General features: G+C 44.7%; 1 protein-coding gene across 1 annotated transcript in view; it reads right to left on the bottom strand.

The window, feature by feature from the left end:
* The window catches only part of PAPPA (pappalysin 1), a 247,108-nt gene that overhangs the window by 131,223 nt on the left and 98,109 nt on the right, over positions 1 to 17,776 (bottom strand). Inside the window, exons 8-9 of the mRNA XM_060270600.2 lie at positions 13,410 to 13,538; positions 11,550 to 11,641 (exon numbers count right to left, since the gene is read on the bottom strand). Coding sequence (XP_060126583.1) covers positions 11,550 to 11,641; positions 13,410 to 13,538 — 221 coding nt within the window. The remainder of the gene's footprint in view (positions 1 to 11,549; positions 11,642 to 13,409; positions 13,539 to 17,776) is intronic.

Here is a 17,776-nt window from a genome sequence, read left to right as displayed (position 1 = left end):
CTACTCAGTGTAGACTCATTGAAGTTAACAGTTATGATTAACTTAGGTTCACAGATTTTAGTGGGTCCGCTCTGAGTAGGTCTTAGCTGAACACAGCCCAACATGATAGGTTGGAGCCAATATTAGTCCTACTCAGAGTTGGCCTACTGGCATTAATGGCCATGACGAACTTACGTCTATTCATTTCAATGGCTCTTAACTGAGTATAACTTAGGGTACTTCCACACTGTTGCTATTTCCAGTGGAATTTACTCACATAACAAAAGTCCAGCTGCAGAATTAAAGTTGATTTGGAGCTCTGGAATATCAGTTTTTTTGCTTGTTTTTTTGTGATAAAAGATTGGAAAATGCACTGGGAAAGAGCAGGGTGACATTTGCATTAAGCAGCATTGTCTAACCTCTCTGCCAGCGAATCCGGATAAAAGCACAATAAACAGATGATGTTATTGGATTGTCGAACCTCCCTGAAAACAAACTGTGGTGAATGCTCTGTGAAATGGTCAGGCGGAAGAGATCTTTGCTGCATGTGCGCCAATTCTAAAAGAAAGAAGGTGGTGAAGATCGCAAAGGAGGAACACTTCATGCCACATTGGTCCAGGAGGGAAACAATGGGTTATTTCCAGCTGTTAATGCAACCTGCTCCCCCTTCCTCTGAACTCTTCCAAGCAAGTGTATTCTTGGACTCCCCTTCTCCTGTCAGACAGGATGGAGGATTCTAGCTGGCTAATTAGCTGAAGGAACCCCCCCCCCCACAGGTACATTCAGCAACCATTTCACCTTAAAAGTAACACTGAAGCCAAGCATTTAGATATACAGTGGTACTTCTGGTTAATAACTTAATTTGTACCGGAGGTGCATTCTTAACCTGAAACTGTTCTTAACCTGAAGCACCACTTTAGCTAATGGGACCTCCTGCTGCCGCCACACCGCCACCACGCGATTTCTGTTCTCATCCTGAAGCAAAGTTCTTAACCCGAGGTACTATTTCTGGATTAGCGGAGTCTGTAACCCGAAGCGTTTGTAACCCGAGGTACTACTGTAAAAACCAAAAGCTCATAGAATCAGGTGGAACAGTCCTTATCCCAAGCAAAAGAACAAACTCATATCCAGCCAGCAGGGAAAGCTACAAGTTACTGAGCAGCAGAAGTGAAAACAGCATCACAAAAGAGATGCCAGAGATTGAAGATGGGACTTTCAAGAGGCAAAGCAGATGCTTTACCACGGTTATTAATAAAAGGAGGCAGCAGTAGCAGTCTCACAAAAGCTGGAGGGCAGTTGCTATCGGTTGCTTTGGAGGGCGTTACTATGGTAGTGCTAATTGCAGAGAGACAGTATCATTCTAAACCAGGCATGTCAAACCTGCGGCCCTCCAGATGTTTTGGACTACAATTCCCATCTTCCCCAACCACTGGTCCTGCTAGCTAGGGATCATGGGAGTTGTAGGCCAAAACATCTGGAGGGCTGCAGGTTTGACATGCCTGTTCTAAACCATGGGTGGAGGACCTGTGTGTGTGTGTGTGTGTGTGTGTGTGTGTGTGTGTGTGTGTGTCTCCGATGCATTTGAACCCCAACTCCCAGCAGCCCCAGAGAGAATGACCAATGGTCAGGGATGATATGACTTGTAGTCTAACAACATCCAGTTCCCCATCCCCGAGCTAAACATTAGAAGCTTCCTAATGGGACAAGCTGTTTGACTGTGGAGCAGCCTGAGGTATTTAAGCAGAGGCTGGATGACCACCTGCCAGGGATGCTGTTGTTTCTACTTGCACTGAACCAGTGGGTTGGACTAGATGAAAATGTGGATTCGGTATGGGGTAATGGTTAGAGGGTTGGACTAGGACCTGGGAGACCAGGGTTTGAATCCCCACTCAGCCAGGAAGCTCATTGCCTCAGCACCAGCCCCTCCGAGTGTCCCTAATTTCCAGGGACGTCCCTGGTTTAGAGAAGTCATCCCAGTTTCTGATTTGATCCCAGAATGTCCCACTTTTCCTTAGGATGTTCCTATTTTCATTGGAGAAATGTTGGAGGGTATGGAGTTATCCAACCACCGAGCCATCTGAAGGCAGATGTGTAGGGTATAAATAGTAAAATTATCCTTAGAAGAGGAGGAGGAGGAGTTTGGATTTGATATCCCGCTTTATCACTACCCGAAAGGAGTCTCAAAGCGGCTAACATTCTCCTTCCCCTTCCTTCCCCACAACAAACACTCTGTGAGGTGAGTGGGGCTGAGAGACTTCAGAGAAGTGTGACTAGCCCAAGGTCACCCAGCAGCTGCATGTGGAGGAGCGGAGACGCGAACCCGGTTCCCCATATTACGCGTCCACTGCTCTTAACCACTACACCACACTGGCTCTCAGTGTGGAATGTGATGTCCCTATTTCCATCAGAGAAATGTTGGAGGGTATGCAGCATCTCTCACCCAAACCTACCTCACAAGGTTGCCATGAGGGCCAAGTGGGGATGAGGAGATCCATGTACACCACCGTGAGCTCCTTGAAGGAAGCGGTGGTGTATTAATGTAATAAAATAAATATAAATAAAATAATAAAAAAGGTTATTTTGTTTTATTATGTCTACAGTGCTAGAGCAACAATAACATACATTAATCATTAGGTATTAGCAGGCAACATTCTGAGAACTAGAGCTCCTTTAAGCAAAAGTGGTTCTGGGGTCATATGTTACTGCAAGCAATTATTAACGGGATGTGAGTATGAATGGGCCAAAAAGAGAACCACTTGATCAATTTTGATGGAAAGATTGTACCAAAAGATAGGCAAGCTTCAGATTTTGTTAGAACAGGCTGTAAAGCTACATGTATTACCCAACGGGGGGTTTCAGCTTGTATTGTCATAAACCAAGGAGTCTGGATATGAGAAAAGGGAAACAATAAATTGTCCAGGTTGCATCCCCTCAGCTCAGAAACTTTGCAAATTTTTGCTGCCAGAATTGGCACACCCAACACTGGGGGCCCTATTGCAAAACTGTCTGCTGAAGAGAAATCTGCTAGTTGCAGTTTATATTTTTGTTTACTTACAGTATTTTATACAGCGCTTTTCAGGCTGACTTAACAGGCAGTTTACATGAGATTATTCAAGTTACTACAGTACTGTCATTACCTTTACGGCCTCTTGGCATGCTTTAAGTTCATTTATTTTTATGGATGTATTTTAAATGATTTGTTAATAATTTATCAACAACAGTTATTAATGATTTCATTATTGATTTATTATTGCAAATGGCATTGTTATGTTCATTATGCATTTTGGTTATTCTATCATTGCCTTCGAACTGTTATTCTGTGGTAAATCGCTTTGAGTACCAATTTTTAGAAAATGTGTGTAAATAAAACAACAAGAAGACGACCATACCACAACAGAGTAATAAATTAAGGCATCTGCAGGTGACATAGGTTTTTTGTGGACAACCCCTTGGATAATGCAATGAAAGTATTTTGAAATGATAAAACAGTATGGCGAATTAGTCGGTTTTTATGTAAAGAAGGATAAAACTAAAATGATAGTTAAAAATATGGACCGCCAAAAGAAAGAAAACTTACAAGAAGAGATGGGTATAAAGGTGGGGAAGAAGGTGAAATATCTTCATATTTGGGTAACAAATAAAAATGCAATGTTTTATCAAAATAATTATGTTAAAGTGTGGAACAGTGTGAAAACTGGTTTATTTAGGTGGGAAAGAATGAAACTTTCATTGATGGAAAGAATATCAGCTATAAAAATGAATGTATTACCTAAGATGCATTTTCTTTTTAAACTATTCCAATAATAAGTAACATGAATTGCTTCAAACAATGGCAAAAATAATTATCTGGCAGGGGGGCAACCCTAGGATTAAATCTAAAATATTAACAGATGGTAAAGAAAGAGGTGAATTCTCCTTACCGGATTTAAAACTGTATTGTGTTTGAGTTGGTTACACCGGGAATGGCTGATATGAAAGAAACTAGATTGCTGGACCTTGAAGGTTATGGTAGGAGGTTTGGGTGCCATATCTATTTATGGTATGAGAAGATTAAGGTCCACAAAGATTTTTTTAGATCATGTTATAAGGATGTTGGGAAAGATTGAGGGCACCAGGAGAAGGGGACGACAGAGGACAAGATGGTTGGACAGTGTTCTCGAAGCTACGAACATGAGTCTGACCAAACTGCGGGAGGCAGTGCAAGACAGGAGTGCCTGGCGTGCTATGGTCCATGGGGTCACGAAGAGTCGGACACGACTAAACGACTAAACAACAACAACATAAGGAGAAGTTTATATAATGTGCAGTTTCAGACATTTCCTTTGAAATGCAAAAATCCGCCCAGATGCCATTTTCTAAGTTGAAATCCCATACATGTCTGGGCTTTCCGGGACGCATGGCAGCCCTTGGTTAGAATAGGAGACGAAAGATGACTTGGTCAAATCAGCAATGATACAATGGGCAACAGATGTGGGGCACAATATTGAGATGGCAGCATGGGGAAAGTTATGGGAAATAGAGATGGCATTTACTGCTCACTATTCAATAAAGGAAAAAATAGATGAAAATGATATATAGATGGCATTTAACACCATATAAATTAGCCAAAATGTATAAGACTGCATCAAAAAAAAAAAGTTGGGAGTATAAGCAGATAGAAGGGTCCTTTTTCATATGTGGTGGACTTGTAGAAAGGCTTCTGGGAAATTATACACAATGAATTTTAAAAGTTCTTTTTGGGCTATTTAAGAAAAAACTACAGTCAAATGAAATCACAAGCAAGATTTTAATAAGAGGCAAGGGAAGGAGAATAAATAAATGATTTCAATATAAGTCATAATACAATGTTATGGCAACAGATAAAGGAATACAACAGGAGCATCACAGACATTAAAGATGGGAAGTCAAAATGTAAAAAAAAAAGATTCTGTTGAAAGTGAATTGAATAATGTCAAATTTTGAGTAAAAAACAACTAATAACAATAAGGCCTTCAAGGTACCTTTTTTAACTATAATAAACAAATTTATGGTAGCATGAAAGGCAGATGTTCTGTCACCATGGATTTCTTTGCTCCAGTTAGAAGGGATATAACTCGTATAAATGGGATGCACAAGTATATATAATCAACTGGTAAAGTATTTGGCTCTGCAAACCTACAGGCCTCTTGATGGCTTCAACATTGACCAGCTTTTGTGTCCAGCAATCCTTGCTAATCAAGGCACAGCAAGCCTTGCAAAAGAGATCTGGTTAAGCAATTATAGCCCTTGAAAGGAAAGGATAAAGTACCTTTGATTCCTCTTCAAGGGCACTTATTAGCATCTCAAAGAAGGTGTCAACTTCTTCAGCTGGGCCCATTTTGGCTCCCAAAGGCTTATTCTTCACCCTCTCTCCTCTGCTTGCAAGCAGCCCTTTCAGATCACAGCCTTCCCAAAGCTACCCCCACCCCACCCCACTCTGCACATCTGTTTCAGAGGGCCTTGGACACAAAGGGTAGCTCAGCCAAAAAGGCTTGAACTGCAGGCAAAACAGATATTTGATCTCTGGATTCCATTGAATTAAACCATAGGGAGGGATACCTGTTGGCTACCTGTGCTCTAATTTCTTTTAAGACTTCCTTTCAGCCCATAAGAGAGGACTTCCTTAAGTATTCCTTAGTCAATTCCTTTGTATAGGAGTCTTGTTGTTGTTGTTTTTGTTGTTTAGTTGTGTCCGACTCTTTGTGACCCCATGGACCAGGCACTCCTGTCTTCCACTGCCTCCCGCAGTTTGGTCAAACGCCCACAGTATGGTCAAATCTAGTGCTCCCTTATTTATTTATTTATTATTATTAAAATGTATTTAGCGTTCTCCTTTTCATTTTTATGTTGTGAACTGCCCTGTGATCTTCAGATGAAGAGTGGTATCTATATATATATAAATGTAGGCATTGCGCACGCAGAGGTCACAGCCTTTCTCCGTAACTGCTGAACCAAATTGCATCAAATTAGGACAAAGCGTACCTTCCCCATCAGTGAGGGATCTGGCATAATTTTTTTCCCAAAAAGCACGGCTTTCATACCTTAAATAGTGATTAAACTCAAAAAAGTGGTGCACAAATTAGACATCACCAGCAAAAGCTCTGAAGACTCCAGCAGCATCCAATAGAAAGGCAGATTGCACGCTGTCACCAGCAAAAGCTCTGAAGGGCGGTGCCAAATAATGGCATCACCAGCCAAGCAACTGAAACCACCAAGGCGGCCATTACCGGACCCCTAGGCGCCTGCCAGGCTGCTAGGCCCCCACTAGGCCCAGGGGGGGGGAGAGGGCGAACACCCGTATCGCAGGCCGCAGCACAGCCTTTGTTTTATGTATGCCCCTGCCAGGCTGCAAGGCCCCCACTAGGCCCGGGGGGGGGGAGAGGGTGATCGCCCGGATCGCAGGCCACAGCACAGCCTTTGTTTGATGTATGCCCCTGCCAGGCCCCCAGGCCCCCACTAGGCCCGGAGGGGGGAGAGGGCAAGTGCCCGGATCATAGGCCGCAGCACGGCCTTTGTTTTATGTAGGCCCCTGCCAGGCCGCCAGGCCCCCACTAGGCCTGGGGGGGAGGGCAAGCGCCCGGATCACAGGCCGCAGCACAGCCTTTGTTTTATGTAGGCCCCTGCCAGGCCACCAGGCCCCCACTAGGCCCCAGGGGGGGGGGTTCCCACAGCAACACCCTTGGGGGCACGGCAAGGGGTTTTTACTTTAAAATTTAGCAGGCGTTGTGTCACATGCGAGGCTCCGGCGCCCATTTTAAGTAAGGGCAGTCGTGCCCCTTTTAACCTAGGCTTTATACTATGACTGATTGCAACCCGCAACAACCATGCACTTTCTCACACCAGTTTAAGTCCTCGGATATTTGCAGTGAACAATTCCCCCCCCCCCAATTTACAATTTCCTACCTTCCCCTTGCCACTTCCCGGGTTTTTTATGGAACCGAACAGCTCGGGCGCTTCAAAACTCACCTTCTGTTGCTACGGGGCTGTGGGTCTTCACTATTTGACCCCCCCCCCCCGTCGGGATTATTAAAGTAGTTCTCTGGGTTCTCTGGGTCACCTACTCCAAAATTAGGAAATCCAAATAACAAAAACAAACAAACATAAAAACCTCCAAAACATACAACAATGCCCAAATCATACAGTACCTACAAAAATAAATGACAACCCCAAAAATAAAATTAAACAATAATAAATTCTGCTTCTCATGTTCTTATTTTTTTAAAAAAATAATCTAAATATATAAAAATGTTCACGATGGGTGCGCAGCGGCCAATGTATGGAGATACAGGGGGGAGGGGACAACACTCCTTGGGGAAAACAGAGGGAAGGGTATCCTACCGAAACACAGGGATGAGCCAGGGGGTTGGAGGGAGAAGGGGCAGGATGTGTCATGGATCGGGACAGGGTGGGGGGAATCACAGGGATGACCCACAGCAACGCGTGGCCGGGCAGCTAGTACTAAATAAATAAATGGAGCTAAATCTCAGGGCTATGTCTCTTCAGGTCCAGACTGCTATGATATACTCTTCTAACACTGCAATTCTTAAGTGTGCTTAAAATAGTTCTATTTAATCTCTGCATGGTCCTCTCGAGATGTTGTTGGCCTGAAACTCCTATCAGCCCCAGCCAGCATGGTCAATGGGCAGAGATTATAGAAGCTGTAGTCCAGTGACTTCTGGAAGGTACCATATCAGCTACCCCATCTTAGTTAAATGTGCTGCGGAGGCCAAAGTCCAGAGGGCTATCTATGATACTCAGTTTCGACAGATGCTGAGAGAGAGACATAGGGTTGCCACTTTGGTTGGGTAAAATAAGTGACAGGTCAGGCAAAGGATGGGACCACAGGGGTGGTAATTGGGGCTAAAAATAAATTTACGTAGTGCAGAAATGGCTTCAAAGCAATCCATCACAATGAGTTGCTTACAATGCTGGTCATACTAATAGAGTAGAACCAATGAAATTTATGGATCTAAGCAATGCACATTAATTTTGATGACTCACGCCCTCCCCACCTGCTCGATTTCTGCCTGTCAGAAGAATGGTGCATGTAGAAACCCAGCCAAAGAAAGGAAGAGGTGGAGATAGCAACAAATTCTGTTTCTCTTCCTAAGAGAGCTTTGCTTCCAACATCCCTTTCCATATAGCTGCTAATTTCAATTCATACACACACACACACACACACACACACACACACATAACATAGTCAGAGAAGTTCATCCAATCACTAGGATTACATCTTTCCTTGTCACATATTTGAGGCATTTTAAAAAGAATTCTGTTATCTATAGGCATTCATGGAATCATAGATTTGTAGAGTTGGAAAGGGTCCTGAGGGTCATCTAGTCCAACCCCCTGCAATGCAGGAATCTCAATTAAAGCATTCCTCTCCCAGAGCTATAATCCCCAGAGTCATCTGGGAAGAAGTATGTTTTTGCTATACAACTGCTTTTCCTCAGGTAGCAGATTCAGAATGAAATGTCTCAACAACAGCTGTTTGAAATTACTTTCTTTTGACCCCAAGTGCTTAGAAAAATCTGTCAAAACTTCAGCCTTTTGAAAACTAGGAAGTGAAATAAAAAATTAACACCAGGGAGTACCTTTCATGAGGTTAATGAGTATATTTTGCAAAATTACAAAGAACACACCTTTTTATTTATTTATATAAATCTAAACTAAAACAAGTTTTCTTGGATTTGGTGGAAACCTTTACAGCACTTCCTTCTCAAATTCCTCTTTTCCCCCAATGCAGTTTTTCTGTGCACACTCAGTGAGCATAGCCCCTTGAGATGCTCCCCTGTCATGGCCGACCTTAGCTGGGTCTTTACTCTCCACAAGGTATTGAATGACCACCCTAGGGCTGAGCAAGAGAGATGGGCAGAGCCTTTTTGTGGCAGGGTAAAAGATTTCTGACTCTTTTACTAGGTCTGCTATGTTCAGCTCTTTCAACTGCTCTTTGCTGAGTTTCTTCTCCTTCCACATGGTGCACCATAGTTCAGCTTCAGAGCTGAAGTCTTAAAACTTACAAAAATTCAAGAACTTTCCTGTATTCATTTCAAAACAATTGATGTGTCCTAGGTATGGCTGACTAGGTGGGAGTTACACTATATTTAAATAAAACACTGGCTCACAGCATACATTAGCTATGAACTCTGCACTGATCCGAACTGTGAACTTGCCTAAACTGAATTATAATCGACTGAGGTCTGAGGGCTTTCTGCAATATAAATTTGTTGTTTAGTCATGTCCGACTCTTCGTGACCCCATGGACCAGATCACACAATATAAATAGCCTGTGGGAAAGTTCCAGTCATTTCTAGACAGGCCCTGCAAGTTTGCACTCTGAAATTTGGATTCAGTTTCCAGAACTGAACTACCAGCGACACGATTGGTCCGTTCATAGAAGCCACAGCTTGCACTCAGTTGGGTTGCCAGTTAGAATCATAGAATCATAGAGTTGGAAGAGACCACAAGGGCCATCCAGTCCAACCCCCTGCCAAGCAGGAAACACCATCAAAGCATTCTTGACATATGCCTGTCACGCTTAAAGACCTCCAAAGAAGGAGACTCCACCACACTCCTTGGCAGCAAATTCCACTGTCGAACAGCTCTTACTGTCAGGAAATTCTTCCTAATGTTTAGGTGGAATCTTCTTTCTTGCACAACATCATCCAAGTGACCTCAGTGAGTATTTCAAATAGTCTGATTATTTCTACTTTCAGTTATGCATTTACTTGATGGGGGGGGCAGCTGCCCCCTGCCTCCCTCTAACTACACTCATGGACCAGTAGTACCTTAATGATAGACAGATTGTGGCAGATGATTTGGAGATACAGTGGTACCTCTGGATACACACAGGATCCGTTCCAGAGCCCCGTACGCATCCAGAGCAGTACTTACCCTGAATCGCCAAATCTGTGTATGCTTCCCGCGCGATTTGGCGCTTCTGCGCACGCGTGTGACATCATTCAGCGCATCTACGCATGCGTGAATCGCCAAACCTGGAAGTAACCCATTCTGTTACTTCCGGGTTTGGCGCGCACATATCCCGTGTTGTACGCAACCTGAAGGATATGTTACTAGAGGTATGACTGCAGATAAGACAGATGAAGGTTGGTGAACCTGTAACTCTCCAGATGTTGCTGAACTCAAACTCCCATTAGCCCCATCCAGCTTGACCAAAGGTCAGAAGTGACGGGACCCTTTGCGTGGAAGGCCACAGGTTCACAATTCCTGAGACAGGTTAATGGAGGCCAATGGCCATGAAATAAATAGACCCCTTTTCTATGCAAAGAAGAGAAGTTTAGGGACTGCAGATATCACAGTGCCATTATACAATTCCAAAATGAGATTGCACTTTGAATACTGTTGTGTGTGTGTGTGTGTGTGTGTGTGTGTGTGTGTGTAAAATCGTCCTGGCTGCAGAAAAGGGCAACCAAAATGATCAAAGGGTTGGAGCAACTTCCCTATAAGGAAAGATTACAGAATTGGGGACTTGGTAGCTTTGAGAAAATGCAAGTAAGGGGACTCTTTATAGAAGTGCATTACATTATACATGACATGAAGAGAAAGGATAGAGAGGAGTTTTTCTCCCTTTCTTGTAATCATAGCTGACAAGTACCCCGTTTTCCCCGGGAAACCCCCCGTTTTTACTTACCTTTTACCGGTGGTCCCCTGTATCACTTCGCCTCCCGTTTTTCTCCCTTATTTTCTCCTGCCTGTGTCCATTTTTTTCCTTTCTGATTTGCCCTTCTATGGGCACTAAAAATGGCCGCCGCCAGCTTCAAAAGTTGCATCTACGCATGTCCGGAAGTGCCTAGACGCGATTTCCGGTGTTGGCGGCGGCCATTTTTGGTGCCCATAGATGGGCGGGGCGACACCGGAAGTTGCGTCAACGCACTTCCTGACATGCGTACAAGCGACTTTCGAAGCCAGCGGCGGCCATTTTTGGTGCCCATAGAAGGGCAAAGCGACACCGCAAGTTACGTCGACGCAACTTCCGGTGTCACACGGCTGCCGGTCCCGGATTCTGCAGTCCAGGACTTGGAAGGTAAGCTAGAACTCAGGGCATCCAATGAAGCCAGCTTCCCGCCCACACCTTTTTGCACACATTAGCTGCAGGGATCATGTAGAAAGCACAAACACATATGATACGAGGAAACTGAGATACCGAACCTGGACTGCAAGCAATTTGGCCCTGGCTATTGTCACTGCAAGCCTGAGTATTGTGCCTCAAGGGTGCCATCCAAGCTTGCCTGAGAATTTCATCAGCTGACCCTACAGACCAAGCCTGATCAATCAGGCCCTATAAAGCTCAAGACTCAAGTGTTTGCTCTTCTGTCCAAACATCTAGTCTCTATCCAAAATCCAAAAATCAGCAAACCAACAACTCATAAAATTCATCCCCAATGAAAGCAAGAAAAGTCACAGAAAAAGCAAGGTAGCCTCAACATATCCATACCGATAAAATAAACTCCCCACCCCCACCCCATAGCTGATTGGTAGCCAGAAGAGTTATGCCACCAGCCATGCCATGCCATGCCAAAGACACTTACCGATGCAATTGAAAGACAACTCTTGGCGGCAAAAGAGGGAACATCCATCCCCATTGACCTTGTTCATGTCGTCACACTCTTCCCCGAGGTCCCTGAGAGCAAGATACAAAAAAGGGGTGAAATTAATGATGTGATGGTCCAAATAACCCCTTCTGCCTCTTCTACTTCCTTCTCCCATTACAGGCTGATAAAGTGAAATGTATATTGAGGGAAAGTAAGAAAAATAAAAATCTGTCAAATTCAGTTTCTCCTTTTTACAGTCTTAAGTTTTCAATATTTCCACATCCGTTTACGATTCTCCCCAGTATGCATTTTTGTATTATATTTTCATTTTGTGCACACTTCTTCCTAGTATACAGGCAACAACTGATTAACACATGCCTGAAATAAGAGCTGTAGTTATGGGGGGGGGGGGGAGCTAGCCAGGTTTTTTGCTCCAGGTGAATCCCCCAGAGGGGCACCACTGAGGCTCCCAGTCTGTGTGTATGCAAATGAGCAAGGGGTGTGTGTGTGCCAAACTGGGTCTTTGACCCAGGTGAAATAAAGCCTAGTTTCACCCCGCCTGAAATACGTGTGATCACACTTGCACACATGATGCTGAACCCAGGAGTGACCCCAAAACGTCACTCAACACATGATGAGAATGGTAGACTAGGGGTCAGGCACAGTGCAAAAACTGCACTGTGAAATTTGGAGAAGTGTGGATATTGAAAGATGGCTGTGCTTGGGTTCACATATTATTTCTGAAAGTGTGAATTGGGTAAGTTTGCCTTTAATTGTGAAATGAATTTATTTCCCCTCCAATCCTAGTAGTAGACCACAAAACACTTTATTGTACAACAAAAGTCTATATGTAGCATAAAGAAAACATGAATGCTCTTTTAAAAGCATGCACAACCATTTCAGCACTGTGGATCAATGGGGGGGGGGCAAGTTATGCAACCTTTAGTAATCAGTTTTACAGTCCAAATTTTTGCTCATAGACCCCAATACCCAGATTCCGCCTGCAACTTTCCCTCATGGTAGTGATTGATCATTTTGGTTGCCCTTTTCTGAACTTTCTCCAACTTTACAATATCCTTTTTTCAGGTGAGGCAACCAGAACTGTACACTGCATTCCAAACGTGCCCACATCAAAGATTTGAATAATGGCAAGATGATATCAGCAGTTTTATTTTCATTACCTAATGATCCCTAATGATCATGACCTAATGATACCTAATGATAAAGGGACCCAGGTGGCGCTGTGGGTTAAACCACTGAGCCTAGGGCTTGCTGATCTGAAGGTCAGTGGTTCGAATCCCTGTGACGGGGTGAGCTCCGGTTGCTTGGTCCCAGCTCCTGCCAACCTAGCAGTTCGAAAGCACATCAAAATGCAAGTAGATAAATAGGAACCGCTACAGCGGGAAGGTAAACGGCGTTTCCATGTGCTGCTCTGGTTTGCCAGAAGCAGCTTTGTCATGCTGGCCACATGACCTGGAAGCTATACGCCAGCTCCCTCGGCCAATAATGCGAGATGAGCGCGCAACCCCAGAGTTGGTCACGACTGGACCTAATGGTCAGGGGTCTCTTTACCTTTACCTTTAATTGCAAATTGGGTCGACATCTTCACTGAGCTATCTATTATGACCCCAATGTCTCATTCTTGTATCCATAGGTGCTTGGACTAGATAATGTTTGAGGTACCTACACACCTTCATTACTGCCTTGAACGGTGGATTATCCTGCTCACCAGAGGCGACACTCAGGCCTAGGCAGCCAACTCTGATGAGAGTTGTACTCTAGCAGCATTTGCTGGGCTACAGATGTTCAGATCCCTAGATGTGTCGTCAAATCAATTTAAAAGCACCATGCACTTACTTCTGGATAATCCCATCTCCACAGTAACCGCTTCCATGGACATAGGTGAGTGGGGGGGATGTTTCGCTCTCTTCCATCCCAGAAATTACTGAAACCCGGTAAGTGTATAAGATGCCTGCTTGTATTTCACTGCAAGATAAGGAAGGAGTCATTAGCCAGGCATTAAAATGTAGGATAGTCTCAACATATACCAGTAATACTGGGTGCAGAATCCAACTTCCTGGAAAATCTCATTGTCCTCATGCCCTCTAACATATCACAGGTGTAATAATAATATTATAATAATAATTTATTATTTATACCCCACCCATCTGGCTACGTTTCCCCAGCCACTCTGGGCAGCTTCCAACAGAAATATTAAAATACAATACCGGTAATTTATTAAACGTTAAAAGCTTCCCTAAACAGGGAAACAAAGACACTTGGGCCATCCTGATTCTCATACCAAGGACTCCAACTCTACCATCACTGGACATTCGGGCAAATCTGTAAATTTCAATTTCATAGGTTTTTTTTAAAATGCAATTTCTATGCAGGCCTCTCAGGATTGATTGTTGAACCACTCCAGGAATTGCAGCTCTGTGAGGGGAATAGTTCCCAGCATTATTTGGGGGAAGTCATGACTGTTTAAAGTAGTATGCAACTGCTTTAAACGTATAGAGCAGACGAGGGCTAAATTGTACTCAGAGGAGACCCACTGGAATTAACGAGACTATAGGTCTACATTGAGTATGACTAACACTGAATATGTTCTTCTAGAACCTGAAGGGCTATCACACGGCAAAGGGCTGAACTTACAGGAGGAGAGATTTGGATGGAATATTGAGATAAGCTTATTGATGATAAGAGCAGTTTGCCATCAGAAACAATTTCCAGGGCAGATGGGCTTGCCCTTGCTGGATGTCTTCCAGTAAATTTGGGGTGGCCATCTGTGGGGATTACACGAGGAAATTGTGCTGGCATGTGTGGGAATGACTGAGATCTAGTGCTGGCAAGCCACACCGATCTTCGAGAGTGTGGGCATTAGCACGGCAAACTGGCTAATGCCAGAATGGGAAACACGTGAAGAAGGACAGGTCAGAGGCTCAGGTCAGCAGGGCAACAGGTCACAACAGAGCTAGGAGGATCTGGACGGAACTGGATGAATCAGGACAAACCAGATGGGTCAAGCCAAGGAGGGCAACACAATGGGAACTAGGAGGGGGTGTTTACAGAGTGACATGTGCTTGGAGCATGGACAGAGGGCATGGCAAAACAACACATGGGCTATGGAGGATGTCTTAGGGAGTGACCAGTTGTGACGTTACAGGAAACATCACCTTGTATGGGACTCCACTGCTGTAATTGGCTAGAAGTTACACTGTCGTTGTAATGATTAACTGTCATCCTGAGCTTTCAATAAAAGGAAGCGCTCGAGCTCTGCTCTTGGTCACCTTCACATTGAGTTGAACCTGCCTCAAGTCGTGTCGTCTTTGCCCCTACAACAGCCATCCATCAGGGATGCTCTTACTCTGGATGCCTGACACCAAACAGGAGGTTGGACTACAAGACCTTTCACAGAAGCATATTAGGAATATTAGGTAGGTGCCTTATACTGAGTTCAACTATTGATTCATCTGGTTCAGTATTGTTTACACTGACTGACACTGGGAAGGGTCCAGCTCTTCCTGGAGATGTTGGGGCTTGAACGTGGCACCTCCTGCATGCAAAGCAGATGCTCTGCCACTGAGCTACAGCCCCTTCAATCCTATCATTCTACTGTTCCTCCTATTAAAACATGTGACAACAGAAGGAAGCTGAACTTATTTTCCCTCCACGGTGTAGAATGAATCTAGCAAAACAAAGCTCACACCATTAGCATTACAGCAAGGCTGAGCCAACATGAATGAAATGTTTATGGCTAACTCTAAATGACAATTTCCCAGTTGGTGGGTATTTATATTTTTATATGAAGCCAGAGTATCTCCTTCTGATCTGTTTCTGCCAAAGAAAGAATGAATTTGAGATGCAGCAGAGAGTAATAAAATTGTAAATTGTCTCCTAGACAAAAGGAAATGGGGACAAAGTGCATGGATTGCAGTAATAGAGAGATCCATTGCTATCTGCTAAAATGTTTTTATTACAGCAAAACTAATAGCTCTTTAACAATGATATTGTTTGCACAGCAGAATTGCTCTTCTTTCTTAAAAAAGATGTGCATTGTATCTTGCAATCTGATGTACTTGAGAGAGATGGACAATATTTTATGAACATATTCAGCCACACAGGGCAAAATGGGTAAGGATGACCATTCAGCTGAACCAGTATCTATTGGCCATTTGTGAGCCAGAGGGAATTTTTAAATGAATCATATGGCAGATGCAACCTTTCTCCAAGAGATGATCCAAGGCCGGCCCTATCACTAGACTGATGCTGTGTGGCACATCAGTTTGGCACATCCAGTACATGACTGAGGGGGCTCGTGGCCGTGCACCGTCACTACACCTTGCATGCTTGCTCCATGGCATGCACACATGACGTGAGCACATCCCATAGCATGCTGCCATCACTCTCACACGTTGTGGAGCACACTGACCTGTTGTGCAGGTACCCTGCAGTATGTGTGGCAGCCACTGCAGAACTTTGGGGGCCCTAGCCCCTACATTAAAAATTGGGAGGGGCTTGGTCCCCATGGCCCCAAATAGATGGTGCGCCTGATTGCAGACAAGAGTTTCTCTCAATCCTACCTAAATATGTTGGGGATTGAACCTGGGACCTTCAGCACACAAAACAGGTGTTCTAATGGTCTTATACCAAGGTAGATTCCTATGTTACTAAGTCTTAGATGGCAGGGCAAGTCCATTACATTGATCGTGGGGGAGGGCTGGCTTCCAAGTAGTAAAGTGAGAAGAAATGTAGCCTATCCCTTGCAATTGCTCTTCCCTCCTTAGAAAGTGCATATATCAGGTTAGGGGAACCTTTGGCGCTCTAGATGTTACTGAATTATAACTCCCACGAGTCCCAGCACGGATGGGTGGGTATCATAGTTGTGGTTCAGCAACATCTAGAGCAGGCATGTCAAACCTGCGGCCCTCCAGATGTTTTGGCCTACAACTCCCATGATCCCTAGCTAGCAGGACCAGTGGTTGGGGAAGATGGGAATTGTAGTCCAAAACATCTGGAGGGCCGCAGGTTTGACATGCCTGATCTAGAGGGACCAAAGATACCTTACACCTGCCATGAGTGGTCTATTGCACTTCTGGAGGTCACCATCAATACAAAGGGTTGGGTCCAACTAGTTCTACTCAGCGTACACCCATTGAAATTAATGACTCTAACTTGGTCTTGTCCATTAATTTCGATGGGTCTACTTAAAATAGTCCTAACACTGGATTCAACCCAAAAATCAAAATGATAATTTCCATGGGCGTACCTAGGATTGGCTGGCTGGCGATGACGTGGCCGGGTTCCCTCCAGGAGGCGTGGTCAATATCCACGCCCCCCCGAGGGGAGGGGGCCACACAGAGCCACCCACGCTTGCGTGTCTGCCTCGCCCGCTTGTTTACCGGCAGCGGTGACTAAAACGAGGCAGCAGCAGCGAAGCTGCCTTTGTCAAGGGAAACCTGGACCTGGACCTGGGCTAACTTCAGCCCACACTCCTTCAAGTCACAGCGAGCACAGCACAGAAAGTGCTGCCCCACAATGCTCCGCGGGACCTCATTTTCATACATTCAAGTTAGCCCAGGTCCAGGTCCAGGTTCCCCTCGACGGAGGCAGCTTCGCTGCTGTTGCTGCCGTTTCACTTCAGCCAAGCAGGCCGAGGCGGAGCACAGCTGGCAGCGTCCCTGCCTGTCGTGCCATGCTCTCCAGCTGCCCGCCGTGCCTGGCCCTGCCTGGCAGGGCACCAGACCATGGCAGCTGGTATAGTTAAGACGGCCCTGCCCGCTGCGGCAAGATCGTGTACCCGACCGAGAAGGTAAACTGCCTTGACAACAGTGCGTGCCGCGAGCTGTTTTATACCATTTCCCCCCTTTATTGCTTCTGGGGGGGGCAGCTACCCCCCTGCCCTGCACTGGGTACGCCCATGATATTTTCCCTTTCTCTCATCACAAATATAGCATTTAATTTTAAAATTATCCTCCATGATTGCTTTCTGTGATTTTTTTTTCATTTTTACTGCTCCAAATCCTTCTCTGTCTTTTTAATAACACAACAACTTTATTATTTGTACCCCATCCATCTGACTGGGTTGCCCTAGCCACTCTGGGCGGCTTCCAACAAATATAAAAGTGCAATAAAACATCAAATATTAAAAACTTCCCTACACAAGGCTGCCTTCAGATGTCTTCTAAAGGTTGTATAGTCCACTTATTGGTCTCCTTCCAACT

Source organism: Zootoca vivipara, chromosome Z2 (genome assembly GCF_965207765.1).
Source record: "Zootoca vivipara chromosome Z2, rZooViv2.hap1.1, whole genome shotgun sequence".
Classification (NCBI taxonomy): Eukaryota; Metazoa; Chordata; class Lepidosauria; order Squamata; family Lacertidae; genus Zootoca; species Zootoca vivipara.
This window is presented reverse-complemented; position numbering and strand designations above follow the sequence as displayed.